At 37.9% G+C, this 15366-nt stretch overlaps 1 protein-coding gene and 1 long non-coding RNA gene across 2 annotated transcripts; one reads left to right on the forward strand and one right to left on the reverse strand.

Annotated features, from left to right (window-relative positions):
* Positions 1-238: 238 nt before the first annotated feature.
* LOC149846148 (uncharacterized) lies at positions 239-889 on the reverse strand. The gene has a single exon (XM_089996209.1). It carries the CDS (start codon positions 820-822, stop codon positions 406-408), a length of 417 nt encoding a protein of 138 aa, XP_089852335.1. The 5' UTR covers positions 823-889; the 3' UTR covers positions 239-405.
* An 8217-nt stretch (positions 890-9106) lies between these two features.
* LOC149846149 (uncharacterized) lies at positions 9107-10898 on the forward strand. Its single transcript, XR_016430499.1, has 2 exons — positions 9107-9320; positions 10588-10898. It is a non-coding gene; the product is annotated as an uncharacterized LOC149846149 (long non-coding RNA).
* Positions 10899-15366: the final 4468 nt, after the last annotated feature.

A 15366-nucleotide genomic window follows, 5' to 3' on the forward strand; every position in this document is an offset into this window, starting at 1 on the left:
ACTTGCGCTAACAGGGTGAGCTCGGCCAGCCTTTGTCGTGGTAACTTTATATCTTCAGGGACAAAATTGACATTTCAAATAAATAAATAAAAAATAAGGAGACAAAAAAATCATAGTAGGTGTGCGTCACTAAACGAGAGGTGAGTGGGATTTGCATCAACGCATATCGACCGCACAATCAATTCCTCCCCGACAACCAGATGCGACGGATCCGTCAAAGCACGAAATGACAATCATAGGGACAATACCGTAATTTCATTGTTGAGAGTAGGGGGGAAGCGAGAAGAAGAAAAGATCGGAACTTCTCGGCAGTTATTTACAGAATCCTAACGTTAAAAAAGGTTCATTGACAACAAAGGAAAAAAATAACGGGAAAACAACGTTAAGAAATCGAGCTACATCTCACTAGCGGGAGGAGGTGAGCTGGGCGAGCTGTCCCTGCGCCACGAGCGACTTGTAGATCTCGACCAGAACCTTCTCGTCGTACTCCTTGTACGTCGGCGCCCCGAACGTCCGGCAGTTCTCGACGGCCTGGCCGCCGAACCCGGCGCCGGCGGCGAAGACGCGGGAGTTGGAGAGGCCGAGCATCATGTTGACGTAGCCGTCTCGGAGGCGGAGGAGGAGCTTCTTCGGCGAGGGGAGGCGGACGCGGAAGAGCCGGAGCCTCGGCGCCACCCTGATCCGCCACCCGCGCCTCCCGCCCATCCTGGCCGCCTCCACCCGACCCCTCCGACGGCTCCCCGCCCCATCCAGCCTCTCGTAGTTCTTCCTCCTCCAGTACCGCCTTATTCTCCGGTAGAACTCCGTCGACATTCCCTCCATCTCCGCCTCTTCTTCTTCTTCTGTAGTAACACCACGAACGAAAGAAAAGGGAGAGATTGCATTTAAGAAGGGGAAGGGGAAGGGGAGGGCGACCCACTCTGAGCCTACGGGGTGGGGGTTTAAGTCCACCAGCCACCCTCACGGGGATCCGACCCGCATTCAATGCTGGGAAGTGGGATGTTGGCCGACTCATCCTGACCGTCCGATCCTGGACCACCAAGACGTGTGGAGCCTATTACATGAACGCGTGGTTTCTTCTGGTTGGTTTTGCAAGTGGTGATTTTTATGAGGTGGGGTCGGGTGTTCTATCCGTCCCAGTGTGTCCGATCATAAATTTGAGTGGTTGACACCCCTGGTAAGGTTAGTGGGTTGGACAATCTAATTGTGATTTCATCAATTTGTTTGGGGTCAATCTGATGCCGCAGATGCGTTCAGCATGGTCCATTTGTTCTTGACCCGTAATTGACCAAAAAAAAAATTTATAGTTAAGCGTATTTTCGTTAATTTGTTTTGAGTTAATTCGATACTATAGTTTAGGCCTATGTGTTCGGCAGGGTTGATTTCTCCGAGATCCACTCTTGACTCATATTTCTTTGACCAAAAAAAAAGTGTGATTTTTAATTTTAAACATAAAGTTTTTGATGCATTTTATGGCCGATGGTTTTTCATTGTCAAAAACCAATGTTGTCAGTATCCGGATCGGACCTGCATCGTTTGGCCAGAATCGGCTAAAAAATAATTAATAAGTATTACATGTTAATCTAAACGTGACAGGTGTTGAAGCTATTAAAATAACATTAAAAATTAAATTTTAAGTTGTTTTTGTACATTATCAATACGGTTGGATCTAGGAACTGGATTCAGTGTGGATCTAGATTCAATGTGTTGGCAGGGTCTGCGGTATGGAACCCTAAGGACTACAAATATTGTGGTGGAGCCCACAGCTCATAGGATTCTCAAAAAACAGTTGGAATCCAAGAGTCACAATCTTAGTGGTGAGTAATGGTTACTCAGTACAGGATAAGTAAACCCAGTTCCTGCCTCTTGCTCACTGCTTGGGGTGGCAAAACCTGACACGACCCGCCAACCCCCCTCTTAGGCGGGTTCAGGTTGGGTTTAAGCCAACCCGTTTAATAAACTGGTCAACCCGCCTAACCCGTTTATTAAACAGGTCGGGTTCGGGTTGGGGGTATGCTAACCCAGCTGACCCGTTTAATAAACGGGTTAGGCGGGCGGGTCAACCTGCCAACCCGACCCACCAACCTGACCCGCAAACCTGAGAACCTGTTTACCCGACCCAACCCATTTATTAAATGGGTTGGCAGGTCGTGTCGGGTTACCCGTTTATTAAACAGGCCGGGTTCATGTTTGCCACAACCGACCCATTTAATAAACGGGTCGGGTTCAGGTTGAGGTATGCTGACCCGCCAACCCGGCGGGTCGACCCGCCAACCCGACACGATTGCCATCCCTAATCACTGCACACACCATGATCCGAATATCAGCCGATACGCACTGATACTGACAACACTGAAATCCCAAGGGGTGGTATGAAGATAGAGAGAAGAAATTGAAGATGAGTCAAACCGATTTGCATGTTAAAACAGGTGCCTAACACCCACAATATCAACATATATTGGTGGACAAGTTAGGTAAGTGCATTGTCGTGTCAACTAGGTCAACAGGTCGGACCACTGCCGAAATTGAGTGAATCCAGACCCTGATCCGATTGTAAAATGCATATACTGGGTCCATCCATATGTATTTCAGGAAAACCATACCCGAGTCTGATAAGGATGGGGTGAATCTGTCTTGGTCCATACCCAGTAAAATAATATTTTAATGTTTTTTTCACTGAAAATTATTATCTTAACGGTAAGGTTTCAAACGGATTGAACAGGGTCGGATATCTAGTCTGATTTCATGTTTTTTTTTCATATTTGAATCCTTGAAAGAAGACTGGAATGTGGATTTGAATTGGATATGGATTTGTAAAATCAGTTTGTTTTTGGCAGATCAGTTTCAGATCATTACTGTAAGTTGGAACTAATTCAGAATTGAATCAAAATCTGATCCATTTGAAAATTTTAAGGTAAATAGCTTGCTTTTGTACTTTTTGTTTACCGATATCCAGTATTACTGCATATAGTTCCGACCCAGATTCAACCTTACTTTGTAGGACCTGATTTAGATCTGAATTCACATTCAGAACTACTGTTTGCATTTTGAATTTGGAGTTGGATATGATCACATGATCCAGCCAAATCCAATCCGTTTTCACCAAGTTGATGCCTTTGCACGGTACCTCTACTTTCACGATGGCAACTTGTTTTTTACTCAAATATTTTCAATATCTTTGATTCCCTAAACTTTCAATTCTTGGATCATTTGACTAAAGTGTATTAAATATGGTTGATTTGCTGAAGATTCAATTATTGGATCATTTTTTCTTCAACAACAACAAAAAAAAGTTTGCATATCGTTCAGATATCAGCATATACTGTGGGCCTGGTCAACCAATCCAGATCCAACTAAGAAGTGCTGGGCCTAGGTCTGACCAGAACCAGGTGTGATAAGAATTTATAAACCAGACCCGGCCGGTGCATACCTGATAAATTGAAAATTTGCTGATCTTAATTGAAACTTGGGTGGGACCTGAGTTTGATATAAAATTTCATAAACCATATGAGAGCTCCGTATGATAACAGGATGTCAGGGTTCTGATATGGATAGTTAATACTTAATAGGACCCCTTCTTTTGTTATGGCCTGCGGATCTAGCTATGAGTCAATATTCCTATGTGCAAGCCGAGTTTGTTCTTTAAATGGGATAATTTTTTACATAATTCTTTGCTTTTTGCACGGTAGCTTGACCCTAGGGGTGTCAACGGGCCTGGTTTACCTCATCAGACCCAAACCAAACCCTATAGGGTCTGGGTATGGTGACAAATAAGAAAACCCGATTAAACCTGGGTTCAGACCCAAAGTTCTGATTAATACATCGACCCGGGTCATAGTTTGTGAAATTTTATACCAGACTCCGGCCTGACCTGAGTTCCGGTTAGGACACGCAATTTTTCAATCTAAAAATGATAAAAAATATTATTTTACCGGGTATGGTCCAGGTCTGGTACATGTAGTTTTTATCAGGTATGGATATGGTTTCACTTATAGTAGACCCAATTAGATACGGGCCTGGACCTAATACCATACCAGAAAATCTGATCCAAGTCTGGTTTCACCCCAACCCGTTGACACCCCTACTTGACCCAAATGTGAATGGAATTCTCACAATTAATAGAGTTCTATTCGCGTTTGGATCATAATTTTTTTTCTTTTCTTTTCTTTTCTTTTTGTCTAGCAACTTTAAATTTTATATTTTTATGTAAAGAGTTGTAAGCATTTTTTATACCTTTAAAGGATTCTATATGTTGATATCTCCCAACGAAAACAAAATTTTATTTAGCGGGAGATTTCTCCTCATCAAGAAAATCCCAATAACAAGTTTCTTGGCATTGGTTTTAAGTATAAAATTACTCTCTCTCTCTCTCTCTCTCTCTCTCTCTCTCTCTCTCTCTCTCTCTCTCTCTCTATATATATATATATATATATATATATATATATATATATATAATTCCTATAAAAACAAACACATTAGATCACATTTGTACAATCAAGATTTCAAAAAAAACTTCAAAAATTTAATATCATATTTTAAATGGCATTGTGCTCATTTTAAACCATTGGAATGCAAATGAATTTTCGAGAAAAAACTTCAACCTAATGGATTTATGAGAAATTTAAAGCTAGACTGGTTGCTAAAGATTTTAAACAAAAATCTTGACTTAATTATTTTGACATCATTGCTCTAAGTAGGATGACATTCACTGAAATCATGATTTTTTGACATCAATTTTCAAACTTGAGATTTAGCAAATAGATGTTAAAACTAGAACATTTATATGAAACAACCTAAAGGCTATGTTATACTAGGCCAAGAAAGGAAAGTTTGTAAATTAGTAAGGTCTTTGTATGGTTTGAAATAATCATCCAAACAATGTCATGACAAATTTTATAATATGATTAATTATATCATACATATTCAAAATTCATGCTTTTGATAAATACATATATAGCAAAGTAGAGAGTAACAATGTTATAATTATTTTGTTTATATATAAAGGTACGAAATGTTGGGCTGACAAGAGACATTATATTCAAAAAATGAGTTTAGTTGAGATGTGTATGCTTAGATGGATGTGTGAAAATACAATAAAAGATAAGATTTGGAACGAGGAGATACGTAAGAAGGTAGGTGTTGCACCCATTGAAAATAAGATGAGAGAGAATCGTTTACGGTGGTTTGGACATATTCGGTGAAGGCCTAATGATGCTCCAGTTAGAAGGATGGAGAAATGGGAAAATATATTAGTTAAAAGAGGTCGGAGTAGGCCTAGGAAGACATGGATGGAGATTATAGGAAAGGATATGAATGCTTTGAACCTCATTGAGGACATGGCATTGGGTAGAAATGATTGGAGGAGAAGGATTCATATGGAAGACCCAGAATGATTTTGTTTTTTGGTTCATATCGTTTACCCCAATTGTTTTAGGATGAAGGCGTAGTTATTGTTGCTGTTGTATAGATGATATATTAATGATGAGAAATAGTGTATAATGCATAAACAATACCAAATATTTTTTTCATCTAAATTTGATATGAAAGACATGTGTTTAGTTGATGTTATTCTTGGTATTAAATTGATTAGACATGACAATAGATTTGCATTAACTCAATCACATTGCATTGAGAAAAAAATTAAAAAAAAATATAATCTTTATGATTATAAGTTTGTAGTTATTCTGTTTGATCCTAGTGTTAAGTTATCGATTAACATTAAAAATATATATATATATTTTGAAGTACTTAAAAAAATCTAGATTATAAGTATTCTATGAGAGGAAACTCATTGTACTTAAAGGGCACAATAATGCAAACTGAAATTCTGATTTTAATTAGTTATTATTCACAAGTGGTTAAATATGTATCCTTGGATCCGGAGTAGTTGCTTTAAAATCTAAGAAGCGAACTATGATAACTTATTTTATAATCAAAATAGAGTTGATAGCGCTATAGCTAGTATGGAAGTTGAATGACTAAAAAATCTTTTGATTGATACACCATTAGACGATAAGTCAATACCCCTAATAGCTATGCATTATAATAAGCAAGCAGTTATGTATAAAGTAAAAAGTAATATTTATGAAAGAAAATCTAAACAAATCAGTCTAAAACACTATTATGTAAATAATTTACTCAAGTAAGAAGTAATCTATTGAGTATGTAAAATCTTATCAAAACTTATCGGATTCATTAACAAATGAACTTTCTTAAGGAATTGTCTTTAAGGCATCAAGGGAAACACAACTAAAATTTATAAGAATACTCCTCTGTTGGTGACTCAATTACAAGATATGGGTCGAACTAAGTATGGTGGTTCAATGGAAAAAACAAGTTATTGAGTGATTATGTTGATCACTTATAATTTTTTTATTTTGATATCAAAGGCTCGAAGCCTATGTGTAGAGGTTGAGTTCAAACTAAACTCTTAATGTGATCTATAGCCTTTTTATAGTTAGAGTATTTAAAATAGTTTCACACCCTTTATGGACTCACATATATGAATGTGATGGTAGGTATCCCCTTATATGACACTTGGGTTTGTCTTTAGAGTATGCATGAAACTTAGATACAATATAAGACCCTTAATACTAACTTCTATAAATTGATAGACATAATATGATCACTTGAAACGAAAGTGTGTCTTATTATTTTTGAAAAGTCAAATAAGATTCTCAATTCAAAGCTAGCGCTATTGGGGTTCGAAACTAAATATAACTAAGTAATTGTAATGTAGAAGTTCAAATCAAAAAATACCTTCATTTGTGCACAAGATCTTCACGAATAACCTTTAGAATATTTTCATAGTTTGATCTACATGAGGAGTTATGGAGGTTTCTCAAAGTTGTTGAATTAGAACCTAAGTTTGCCTACCTATTTCCTACATTTACCTAAGTTATTGGGTGTTCATTTATTCTTAAAAATTTTAGTTCCACATTAAAGGAAGATAGTGGGGAGCATTTATGGGTAAGGCACATTTAGGGCATATCAATTAAACTTTGATCTTTAGACCTTAGACCTTGTATTTAGATTTAGCTTTTACTTGGATTTGGATTTGGGTTTGGGTTTCAGTCCAGTCCAGCCCAATTCGTTTTGATTTAGTTTGGTTTTGATCTTGTTTTTGTCTTGACCTTTCACCATTCTTTTTATTTCTTAGAACGATTTTATCCCCAAGGCCTTGTGTCTCATTTAATGAGTGTTGACTGACTCTTTTGGACATAGACCCAATCCATTCTTGTTGTTGGAGTTGCCCTTGACCTAGTTCAATGATCCTGTATAGCCCATTTAATGGTCCAACATTCCAAGATGATTTTAGGTCATTGATTGCTGACTAAGTCTCTTTTTTTATATGATTTTGACCGCGGTGGGGTCATTTCTAACTCATTGACTTTCCTTTTATGCTTTGGTCTTAGCTTAACCCATAACCTACCTCTTTTATTTGTTGGGGCCTTTATGGATAGCCATTTGGCCAGCTCAAAATCTTGTATTGCTAGTTGTTGGGTTGGGGCTTATATATACCCCCACTTCTCATATTTTTTTATCACTCACAACTCTCTCTCTCTCTCTCTCTCTCTCTCTGACGACGAGGCATCTCTCTCCCTACTCTCTTGAGTTCTCTAGCTTCCTCTCTTTTTTTCCTAATGCTTTTCTTATCTGTCACTCTAATGAGTTCAAACCTTAACTTAGTCAAGGGTCTGCATAATTTATGCTTAGGATCCCTACCTAATTTGAGCCTACAGTCTACCTAACTTAGTTAAAAGGTTATTCAAGGTGATTCATGTTAAGTTGCTAAGTCTCCCAATGTAGTGTGTGGGTTCACCCTTTTTAGTAGAAGAAAACTCAATTGTATCTGAGGCTTGAAAGATAGCACATTATTATTGAAGCTCAATTTTCATATCCACCTAAATGGGCGACAGTGACCTACCAAGTTAAGAATTTGGGATTGTAGCCTCCATCTTCAACGTGATGGCAGTTGATTACACCTTCCATCACATATTCGTGTTCCTCTTAAATCATATGATGCTAGTTGTTTTGTTCAAATATAACCCTGTAGATGCATACAGCATGACCAAATTAATAGGAGTCAATCTTTGGATCATAATTTTGAATAAAAAACGTGTTTTTAAATCACAAATTTTTTGTCAATTCTTGATTTTTTAATTACCAAAAAAACTTGCACACAAGTCAGATTTCAGCCAATTAAATGTGGATCTGCACTAAAGAAATGCTGTAGATCACATCTATAAAGTCCAATTTAATCAAAATAACTTACATCAATGAAATCCCAAGGGCGGGCTCGAAGAGAGGGATGATTTTGGGGATGGGTGGAACCGATTTGGCAAATTGCCCTTGAAGCAAAGTGAGAATCACATCATGCCATTTGGACTACGTGAACAAAAAGGAGATTATTTTTCATTTAGTTACTTCCATGGTGAAGCAAAATGATAAAAAAAATGACCCCTACATTATGCAGACTTCTCAAAAAGCAAATGCCAATAATATCCATTAGAAAGTATATATATATATATATATATATGTGGTCGTTTCTTTCTTTTGCTTTTATCTTAATTTTATAAATTTTCATTATTTTTATATTTTATAGTAAGCTGGGAGTAGTAACCCCTCTTAAATTCAAGCTTGAGACCCTTGGGTCATCACTAAATGCTCTTGATTTTACTTAGACTAGATCAATGACATGATCGCTACAAGGGATCCATTCATATAATGGCTATCACACTAAAGGGGCAGTTTCGTGCAACCGGTTTTCACTTTAAGTGAGAAACAACAGACATGTTGCTTTCATAAGAAAGTTGCTCTATTTCCCCCCATTTAAGGTGAAACAAATGTGCCCTAAGGGCATGTTTGATGGCTCGTCCCGTGCATTGCACGGGACGAAAAAGAAGTTCAGAACTCTTTTTTTAACAAAAGATTGGAAGCGGAGGACGGCTTTCCGCGAGTCCGCCGCGTCCAATATGCAGTGTAATTATCGATCCACCTCCCCCTCCCTGTTACAAAATGAACAGGAACAGAGGGAACATAAAAAAAAATGTGCATCGATGGGTGCGCCTAAAATGTAGGGTTGAGCGGATGAGGAGAAGGACGACGATGACGAGCAGGTAGTGGAGGAGGAGGAGGACGGGGAGAATCTGGTGGTGCCATGGGCGTCGACGCCACCGACGTCGCTCTCCGGGCCATCAGTGAGCCCTAGCAGCGAGGAGATGGAATCCTCCGGCTGGGAACACGGCCGCGCCGGCTACGAGACTCCGCCGGCCGTATCGATGAAGCAGAGTTGTGAGAATGATGATTTCTTGTTTCAGGTTCGTAATTTCTGCTCACAGTTTCGTTTTCGGTGACAAGAAAAATAGGAAGAAGAGAGGATTAGGGATTTTTTTAGTTCCAGAAGCCACCTTACTCACCGGAGGTCCCTCTATGCACCGGGCGTCTCCTTGCTATCTACTTCTCCCTCTTTTCTACTTGTCGTTAGCTACCTTGGTCGATGGATGGTACTCTTATTTTTTATATTTTTTTTTATTTTCATTGATAAATTTGGACTATTTATTATGATTGTGTTTATTCATTTGCATTTCCTGTTTCTCTGGCTGTTAAAGCAATTTTTCAGCCACTTTGTTAAGTGTTTCTATATGCAAGGGTGATCGTTCCTAATGTTCTCTCTAATTTAGGTGGTCCATACTACTTGTTCGCTAAAATGTCTCAAAGAGGCTCACGAACAAGTCTACAACTAACCTATTTGTTAAAATACCACTATTCTTCGCATTTGATTTAGGTTCAACTTTGAGGGTTTGATAGTTAATATAATTTTATGAAATTGTCATTTAGCTTCTCATGCAGTCTGTGCCTTTAAATTCTCTTATTCTCTCTTTTTTCTTTGATTTTGTTTGTTAATAATTGATTTTGGTTATGTAATGAAAAAAAAATTTATTTTGGGTAAAGTCTTAGCCATAAAAGTGGGTCATCGTTAGCCTTGCCTAGCTCATCCAACCTCTTAGCTTTCAACCCACAGATGTGCAAATATTATCAAGAGAAATTGGCTACCTAGATATGAACACTTCTAATATTTTAAAAGTACCCAAGCATTTCATAGAGTTACAAGAATAGTGAGGGACTTGGTTGTAGAAGAAAATGCCCTTGGTTGCCACTAGAGGCGTTGTTGCTCCAAGACTACCACATTTCTAGTAAATTTTCTTGTTTTTGTTTTTATTGCTGATCATATTAACCAAATAGGTAAAAAATACGTACCCTAGTAAAATATCATTTACTTTCTTGATCAGTTAAATGTTTATGTTGAGGTCACCTTTCAAATGAATTATATGGTTGCAATCATATGTTCAAGTGTAGGAAAACTTCTATATGTATGCATAGAAGACCCAAAAGCTTGTGAAAGCGTTAAAATTGAAAACACCCATTTGACTGTGATAATCAGAATTACAACTATTTTGAATTTAAGCGCCTTTATGACCTATGTTTAGTGTTTTTGTGATTTTGTTTGGTAGCTTTCAAATTTTGTGTTTTTAATTGTGTTCTCAAGAGTTTGAATAATTTCTTTTCTGCTGATTATTGTTGCAGGATAGTTTGTTTTTGAGGTTGCAGGGATTTACTGATTTGAGTTCTGGGAGGAGCAAAATTCTAAGAAATTTGTAACTTCTTTTGGTGTCTGTAATTCGTTTTCTGGCATTGAGCTTGAAGGAAAAAGTGGGTTTCACTTTGTTTCATGTCGCAGTATGTATTTGGCTTAGTTAATGCATATTGGGAGGGGGGCTATTGTGACTGATTTGGATTGATGATTTTGGTTTGTAATTGGATTCATGTATGCTATATGTTAATGATGGTTGTAATGCGAACTATGTACATATGAGTAGTAATATGATTGATGGGCTGAATAGTTGTTGAACATTACCTGAAATTCTGAACAGAGGCTCTTACAAGAGGAAAATCTTATGGTTGAGTCATTTTTCACTTCATTGAGGTATATATTTTTCATAGCTCTCTCAGGGGGACTTTGACGGTGCTTTGACATGTGTGAAAAGTGCATGTCATGTGTGAAAAGTGCTTGTGATGAATGTTCTGGGTTTTTAGTATCTCTTCAACAAGGCTAGGGCTAGGTCATCAATAAACGTTTTCAATTTTTTTGGTATTCTAGCATGAGTGTGTACACAACTTTGCAAGGATGACACACATGTATAGATGTGTTTTTGTAATCTGTGCCGAACAAAATTCTGAATGTTGCAGCATTTCAAAAGGTTGGAATGTAATGAATTTATGACGATCACCACAAAGCCCTATTGGATTTGGAGAATTGCATAAAATATTTCCATATTCTGGGCAGAAATCCTATTCGAGATCCATATTTGGGGCAAAAAATCTAATTCCAAATCCATATTCAGGGCAAAAATTCATGATTTTAGATATAATTTCATAATTGGATCCATATCCGGGCAAAAAACCATAATAAACTTGTTAAAACATGTAAAATGGTGGATGGATCGGGTCATACGATCCAAAATGAAATAATTCAACCCATTATTCATGACTGTCCAAGTTGTCCACACATCGTCATCAAACAATGGACATTTGAAAAATAGCATTTGAGTACGGTCCAAACAAACGTTGGACTTGGAACAGTTGTTATGGAATGAACAGAACCAATGTTATGTTCCGTTCTTTTTGTCCAAACCTGGATAAGCGATCAAACATACCCTAAGAGCTCGTTTGTGTACCGTGGAAGAGAGTTCCGCGGCATCCTTTTTGTAGAGCTCTCTTCCACGAAACAGGAGCCCCCCCCCCCCCCCCATTATCGCGGAAAGGAGGGGGCGGAAAATTGAAAACTACAGAAGCTCATGTCTGCATCATGATGGTGAGCCCCCACAAAAATGCACAGGGTTGTGCACATTTCCGCCGAAACCCCACCGTTTCTGTAAGACACAAACTCCTGCAAGGTCGTATTTGTAGTAGAAATTCTCAAATTCTTAAATTTTAGGCTTTGATGGAATGCATGTCAACGGCAGCAAAAAGATGTTCCCAATCTAAAGGCCCCAAGGCATGGAACCGGTGGACTACCTGAGGTTTACTTTGTAGGGAGGCATACTCCTTAAGTGACCAGCGTCCCTAGGAACGTCATCATCGTAATAAAATTGTCATTGGCCCCATTTGTATGTCAGTTTTTTTATAGAAAAGCTAGGGTTAGGCAGACTCTTACCAGTTATACAACGATACCATTGGGATTCGAACTTGCAATGTCCCAACACAAGGTGACCGGCACTAGCTGCTCCTACCAGACAAGCGGAGCCCCCCATTGGTTGCAAGCCATAATTCATTTACCTACTTTCATGGCAAATTGGGTCCGGCCTCCTAGATTAGCAGCCATGGATGCCTCTGGAAATCCATATTCCCTGATCAGATCCACAGTGTGGCTTTTTGAATTCCAGGGGAACCACAACTTTTGGGAGACGTTAGGTTGGATCATTCTGGTTTACTTTCTTATTTGAATAAGAAAGTGAATCTGACTTGTATAAGGAGCATAACATAAAAAGTAAAGCTTTAATTTGCATGAGATTCAAAATCACATGAGACCTCATGTAAAAGGAGCAGAACGTCCATTTCAGGTAACCAACAAATGAAAGGATATGTCTGGTTGAAGCATTCACTTGCCTAGAATTAATCTTTAAATCATGTGGACAGTCTGCTAGTAGTTACACCCCCACAAAAACCATCAAGAAATGTTGCTTTATTTCAAAGAAAATGTACAGAAGGGATGCACCATATTGTCAATAACATATATAATATCATGGTTTGAAAATCATTCTCCCATTGTATATATTTTCCTTGGGAACCTACAAGTCCACATCAAACCACACATCAAGAGCATTAACTGCACAAACTTCCACTGGTAAAGATGCACACAAGTTCACATTAAGTCACAAAGTTGTGCACCCCAAGAAATATAAGCGTCCACTGATCAAGTCAATTCTTTGATGGTTGTGGATTTCAGCAATGTGCATTTGGAGCACTAAAATAACACTTCCAAGGAGATGTGTAGATATAGAGTGGAGTGAATCAATCACTTATCTACTTAGGCCAAAAAATCTGGTTCTTAACGCAATTAAAAGATAATTACCAGATAAATAAATCATTTAATCATTAAGGGCATAAAAAATGAATCACCATTATGGCATTGGGGTGACTTAGTTGATGGGACATCACAAGTTTGAAACCCAAGGGTGGCTTCCCTTGCTGCAAGGTCCAAGCTGAGTGCACTACCTTGTGAGCAGGAGAGAGCTAGGGTTTTACTAGCCAGATGCCAGCCAATGTGCAATCGGTGATGGCGGATTTTTCCTTTAAATCAATGTTTGTCAGTATTGGTCAGCCTGAATCGTCGGCCAATACGTATCATATCGCTAGAAAAACAATACGATACTGACCTGAATTGGCTATTTTTTAATACATATAAAAATAACTTAAATCTAATTTGTTAAATATTATTTTAATGGTTTTAACATGTGTCATGTTATAATTGACATGTAATATTTTTTAATTATTTTTTAGCCTATTCAATGGTTCACAATTTTGATTGGGAACCCAAGTAATCGAAAATCAGCTCATGAACTTGGTAAAATTCCATGTCATAACCAAAAAAAATTACTGGTATTTTGAATATTTTTGGTTGATAATTGCAGGTTGTTTCACAACCATAAAAAATCTAAAATATCAAGATAACTTAAAAATACTTCACAATGAAAATTTTGCAAAGTTATCATGATTAATGGACAGAGGAATTTTGGATGGCAAAGTACCTTGAAAGGTACTCGGCCTGAAACTTAGGGCTGGTAAACGATCGACCAGAGCTTGGAGTGTTCAAGCTTGGTTCAATCTTGTGGCAAACTGAACTGAGTTTGAATTCATAATGAGCTCGAGCTAAATGAGCTGAATTTGAGCTAGCTTCTTTATAGAAAAAATACGTTTATTCAAAGTTGAAAGTTGCAGCATTTAAGAAAAACAAATTGTTTTAGAGCCAAATACTTCAATCATTTGTTTCGCACTATATTAAATGATGTAAAATTAATTAAAATAGGTTTGTCACATCGGGTTATCAATAGATCGGGTATGGCCCGATCCCGCCAGATACCAGATCCTGTATGGTCAAGGTTTGGTTACAAAGAAGGAGGTTCAATTAACTATTCGGGTGGGAGCCATGAGGTCCGATTATTAAATGGGTCGGTATGGTTTACTATTTTTTTTACCAAACCCAGGTTCGACCCGGGTTCCAGTTAAGATCTGCAATTTCCAATGTAAAAAATTTAAAAATTGTTATTTTACCCGGTCTGGTTTACGTAATTCTTATCAGATCTGGGTATGGTTTTTCTTATGAGAAATCCGATCAGACCCAAATTCTAATCTGATAACTGCATTACTTAATTGGATCCGGTTTTGGCCCCACCCATTTTAGCGGAAATCCGACCCGTTGACACCCCTAATGTAACTACTTAACGAGCTTATACAAACTGAGCTGAGCTGAGCTGAACACCTATTATTCATGTCCGGCTTGCCAAGCCTATTATATGAGTATGAGCTAGCTCTTTAAGAGCTAAACACGAGCCAAGCCACGAGTAGATTGTTTACTGGATCTTGTCATGCTCATCTCCTTTCATCTGAACAACGTTCACTCAACGGTGGTTTCTTCTAATCCAGCGGATCCTGGTTGAGCTGGCTTTGTTGTTTGTTGCTAGCTGTTTGTAGTTTCTTTTTCTTTAGCTTTTGTTTTTTCTATATTTCAGTTTTGTTTTCTATTTTGTTCGGTTCATGGGTTCAACATTTTGTTGATCTTCATGAGTATTAATTTTGATCCTGTTTCGGCATTATGGTTCATAATGGAGGTTCCTAAAACGGGTCCCAACCCAAGAATGGCTTGCTCACTCTGTGTGGTTTCTGTCTGCATTAGTCTAAGCATAGGATGCTCTTATTGTAGTCTTTTTCAACTAATTGGAGTTGTGAACTGTGACAGGAACCTTTTAATTTATTTAATTTATCTTTCTTGTGACTTTTGAAAATGACATGGTATATACTTGATTGTGTTGTTAATTGCTACATTAATACTCTCTCTCTCTCTCTTTCTCTCTCTCTCTCTCTCTCTCTCTCTCTCTCTCTCTCTCTACAATAATAAAGGGACTTCATGAAAGGTTTCATTAGAATGATGTTTGTAAACTTTCCTTTTAAACAAAGCTTTTTAAAAGGTTTTAAACTAGGTCTGCCCTAAATGACATCTTTAAGCTTTGGGTTCCCCACTAAATCAATCTGGTCTAGCTGAGTCAACCAACTTAATCATTCATCATTACTTTGCCTGGTTGAGTC

This window comes from Nuphar pumila, chromosome 2 (genome assembly GCF_984573655.1).
Source record: "Nuphar pumila chromosome 2, dmNupPumi1.hap1.1, whole genome shotgun sequence".
Taxonomy (NCBI): Eukaryota; Viridiplantae; Streptophyta; class Magnoliopsida; order Nymphaeales; family Nymphaeaceae; genus Nuphar; species Nuphar pumila.